General features: G+C 39.6%; 1 protein-coding gene across 2 annotated transcripts in view; it reads right to left on the bottom strand.

The window, feature by feature from the left end:
• Positions 1-1420, bottom strand: part of LOC138042534 (uncharacterized) — an 11738-nt gene extending 10318 nt beyond the window's left edge. The window contains exons 1-2 of one of the 2 annotated variants that reach the window (XM_068888454.1): positions 1336-1420; positions 552-648 (exon numbers count right to left, since the gene is read on the bottom strand). In XM_068888454.1, coding sequence (XP_068744555.1) covers positions 552-593 — 42 coding nt within the window. In that variant the 5' untranslated portion in view covers positions 594-648; positions 1336-1420. The remainder of the gene's footprint in view (positions 1-551; positions 649-1335) is intronic. The other variant, XM_068888456.1, reaches the window with a different exon arrangement.
• Positions 1421-5000: the final 3580 nt, after the last annotated feature.

The following is a 5000-nucleotide window of genomic DNA, read 5'->3' as shown; positions in this document are numbered from 1 at the left end:
TCTAGTTAACCTAGAATTATTGTTCGAGGCAGGAAACTAAGAAAATTACTTCGAATTCAGTACATTACGAAAATTGTAATGAATAAGTGAACACCCCCAATGCAAGAATAACAAAAGTTGCCGTTTTTATATGATAATCAGAATAGCATCAGAGAATATATTTTCTGTGTTTTCCTTTTATCTGAAGCCAGCAAACCTGCTGTGTTCATCGAAGCTTCAATTTCCCTAGTGAGTGCCGACGCCTGTCTTTGGCCCTAGCGTGTGGCCTGCAGGCGTAAGCGAACTTTAAAAAATCGGAAATCTTTCGGCTTGAGTGTATATATTTTTATATATATAGCCAAAACTATGATTCCAAGAAATGGATCTGAATTAAATGATAGAGGTTAACTTATGAAGTATCAGCAGAGTATTGCGCCATGTTGTGTGACAGACTAAGGTCGTTAAAATCTTAACGACCAAAAAGACAAATTTGAATATTTGGGAGACAAATCTATCGGTGAGAATATATTTTGGCAGCTCTAAAAGAGAGGTTCGTTTTATGTAATACTTACCGCGGCATTACAAGCCAGGCATTGTCGAAGAACCATGTTCATGAATTTCTTGGTACGAGCGGTAAACTTGCAGGTCTTGATACAACAATTGTCGGACCTAAAATGGAGTTTTGAACCTTTGCGCAACTTGACATAATACGCCACAAGCTGGTTTGCATGTGACGTCACGACGCAAACAGTTGAGGTGTTCTAAGACCTTACAAGGCGAAAAGCTGACGACATTAAATTATACATTTTAAATTTTAGACCAAGGAAAAAACAGACAGAAATTAAAATCAAGGATAAAAGCTCAAAACTAGGAAAACCAAAATCGACCGCAAAATACCTTTTTTTTCAAAATACAATTATCAGATCCGCTGCAAACGGGTTTGACAAGTTTTGACTCAACTTGTTTCCCCTGTTTTTGTTTCAGGTGGTGATTCAGCTGGCTTGTAGGTCGAATCAGAGTTTTATCTTTGATTGCAAAACCTTCGTTTTAGGTTTGCTTAAAGCTTAGTCAAAAAATCTCAACGATGTTTTTAACAGAAATTTAACACTATTGTGCCCTTCTTTCGTGTACAACATCTTTGAACAGAAAGGAGGGTTTGCCTGCACAAACTGTGGGGAATTACGTGTTGAAGATTGGGTGTAGACAATGTTGGAAATCATAAGTTGGCCGCCGATCCAAAAGTTCCAAGGGTTAAGATTTCGCGACTTCTTCAAAAGATACAGCGATACCTTTAGTTCATCTTTAACCGTATGGTTCAGTTGATGTGATCTATATATGTAGCATTGATTAACTTACCACTGCAATTCGTGGAGGCAGCTAAAGCAGTGTTTCAGGCAAGGGGCTTTCGTGCTTTTGAAACGCGAGTGGGCATAAAATGTATTTATATGTCTGATGCCGTGTGATGACGGAACAGGCTAAGCGAATCTCACGTGATTTTATGATACAGTGACGTTTTTCCTTTTTTTTTCAGATGGAAATAACATTGTAACCCCGGCCAAAAAAAATCTTTTGTTCTAATGCGGTTTAATTTGATGAAAGATCAACTGATGACCAATCTTTTCGGTGAGTGTTGGCAAGGTTTGCCATCCAATTTCCCTCCGGCTTTCCCGGCTAAACGCGTTGATCGATATAGAGAAAGACCTTGCTGTGTGTTAGAATACCGTCAAACCGTCTACAGATCGACTGTTGTTCGTTTCTTTCGCCGTCAATTTTCACCCGCTACAATTCCGATTTTTTAGTGTTTCCTTTGGCCCTCAATGATTCGAGCAACGGAAGCTGCTGAGCCAGCTGCCTGAGCCTCATGCGTCAGCATTTTCATTCGTAACGTTGTCATGCACTCGCTGCTCTGTCAACTGATTCAAACCTTATCATAATAAAGAAGGTTACGTTAACACAAATTTTCTGGCAATTTTTCATCCAAGCACATTGAAATAGTACGACTCACTACACTTGATGCAATCACCCACATGCAAAGAAGTTTCCGATTGAGTTACTGGCATAGTGTCTGGTTCGTAGTGAAAGGTAGAATTTCCAATACAATATACTATCCACAATGCGGCAAAATGCAAATCTAGTATAATTCACTTCAACAACTCAAAACTTTAAAATGCCGATAACAAATAGTTGTCAATAACTAAATGTCTAGTCTTTGGAGGGAGGCCCTAATTTTGAAAAAAATTGTTTTTTGCTACTCAGTTAGGATTGCATGGAGAACGGCCTAAGGGGAGATAGATCAGTAGATAATTTTTACCTTAAGTAGCCAAAACCAAAGTAGCTAAGACTGTTACAGCTAAACCGGTGGGGATTATATCTTCATTTGCTATCCGCTTTTATAGAGTTTTGAAATAGCTAAATTCTCAAGCGGACAAAATAAATTAACCCAAAAATCATGATTTTTCATCAAAGGGCAAACTCTCAACAGACTTCCCGACTGATTGAGTATGCCCTTCAGCGTGTCACAGATTATTGAAGTTGGCTTTTGTTGGTCGATTGGTTCTGTTGTGCAATCGGGGTTGGAAGCGTAATCATGAAAGAATGACGAGTAACGCTTAAAAAAGAAAACGAATAAGGACTATTTAGCGTTCGAACAATAGGAATAAAGAATTTTACGGTTTTCGTTAACGAATGCGGAAAAATGCATATCGAACGAAATTTCAATAATGATCGAATTATAAATTACTCACAAAAAAAATGGAAGAAATAACGAATAACTGAGATCCAATTAAATCTACTTCCCCCCTCGACATGATGTTCATGCAAGCATCGAACTACCATGCACGCGGGAAGTCGTGAGTTTAACTCCGACAGTAATGTCCAACACTGAGGGACTTTAAAAGGTGAAAGTGTTGTCCTTGTGATCAAATCTGCAACTGAATTGTTTAACTTTAATCAACTTGCAAGTCTTTTTCACCGGTGACTCAGTTGGTTGAGCACCGGGCTGTCACGCGGGAGGTCGTGATTTCAACTCCGGGCGGACCAACACTCAGGGTCTTTAAATAACTGAGGAGAAAGTGCTGCCGTTGTAATTACATCTGCAAATGGTTAGACTCTCTAGTCTTCTCGGATAAGGACGATAAGCCGGAGGCCCCGTCTCACAACCCTTCAATGTTCATAATCCTGTGGGACGTAAAAGAACCCGCACACTTGTCGTAAAGAGTAGGGCATGTAGTTCCCGGTGTTGTGGTCTGTCTTCTGTGGTGTATCATGGTTGGGAGGGTAAATGCTCGGAGATATTAGCTACACCAAGGTACTCTAAAATCCGAGGGTCAAGAAAGATATATGATGATATGATATGATATATATGAACAGTAAGTCCATTCTTCAGTACAACTGTTGTCCGTAAAATCATGATTCTGTGTGGGCGTTACAAAACGCACGTTGATTCTAGAATAATGAAATTTCGTGTATTTTAATATCATTTGAATCACCTATTTTGGGCTACAACTCAAATTCGCAATTGTCTAGTTCCCAAACGGCTTGATGGCTAAGCTGGTAGAGCAGTGCTGAGGAAACTCGCACTGTCATTGGTTCGAATCCCGTTCGATTCAAGCCTGGATATCAGTTTAGCTAGCCTGTTCCAGGGTCTCAGATAGTCGAGAAAACGAAAAGAACTGCGTGTCGTTTTCTCGACTATCTGAGAGCCTGGAACGGGCTACAGTTTAGCTGGCTTGCGTGCAATTGTTGAAATTGGTTATCCAAATGCGACGATCTTTCTAATTTTCATTTAGGGCGCGCTGTTACGATCCCGGTGTCGGCTTCAAATGGTCTGGCATGCATGACCGTGAGGGAGCACTGTAAATGGAGCTAGTAGCTCTGTTGTGCGGCTCTCACCACCACTTACTAAACTCCGGCTTATCGTTCCAATTCAATTAGACTAGAAGGGTTTGTTTTCGTATGCAACCAAAAATAGGACTGATGCAGTTTGGGCCGGTCGCGGTATTTGACCTCATGAAGTACAACCAAGCGACCATTGACGGAATTTGAAATTTGCAGTCGGGGTGGGACACGAGGGCGGAGAGAGCTGAAAATATTTTACATACATACAAGTGTAAAGATTAATTAATCAACTCAACTTCCTTTATCCTTATTGACACTTCGTCAGACAACGTCTTGGTATAAAAGGAGAGGTTTCCGGTCTTTTTTCTGCAAGTTCCTCGGCTATCAAATATTTCCAAATACAGTTACAACTGAAATCGCGGTAGAACGATATGGTGCTACAAAACCAGTAATTTCAATTCAGGGTTTTCTGTGGTAGGAACAATTATAATACTGCCGGAAAACTTTTCTGTCACTACACACTGGCCTTCAATGCCGTTTTTTGTGATAAATCTTGACGATCTGTCTAAGATGAGAGAAAAAGTGGCCCCAAACGAGCAAAGAATATACATACGAATTTCGAATGATTTTCTTCTCCTTATCACTATGCGTACACTTTAATACGTATTTTATGAATACGCATGCGTTCTCTGCTAATGAGCTTGCCACAGGTAGAGGAGCGAAAAAATCAATTCAGAACTATAGACTATCCTTTTTTTTATTACACCATTGGAAAAGCTACGAGTAGTCAAGAGGTTAATCAAGCATGGTTAGGGGTCGATTAATCTCTCCCTTACCACATGTAGAATAGAAAGAAATCAATTCAGAACTATAGACTATCCTTTTTTTTATTACACTATTGGTTAATCAAGCATGGCTTAAGGGTAGATTAATCTCTGCCTCTTTGGATCGAAAGTAGGACGGAGGAACCCAAACAGAGTTTTTTTTTTCCTTAATACGTATTTTATGAATACGCATGCCTTCTCTACTAATGTGCTTACCACATGTAGAAGAGCAAAAAAATCAATTCAGAACTATAGACTATCCTTTCTTTTTATTACGCTATTGGAAAAGCTACGAGTAGTCAAGGGGTTAATTTTTAATCAAGCATGGCTTAAGGGTAGATTAATCTCTGCCTCTTTGGA

Source organism: Montipora capricornis, chromosome 3 (genome assembly GCF_036669925.1).
Source record: "Montipora capricornis isolate CH-2021 chromosome 3, ASM3666992v2, whole genome shotgun sequence".
Taxonomy (NCBI): Eukaryota; Metazoa; Cnidaria; class Anthozoa; order Scleractinia; family Acroporidae; genus Montipora; species Montipora capricornis.
Note: the sequence above shows the minus strand (reverse complement) of the source record. Positions and strands in the feature narration are given on the sequence as shown.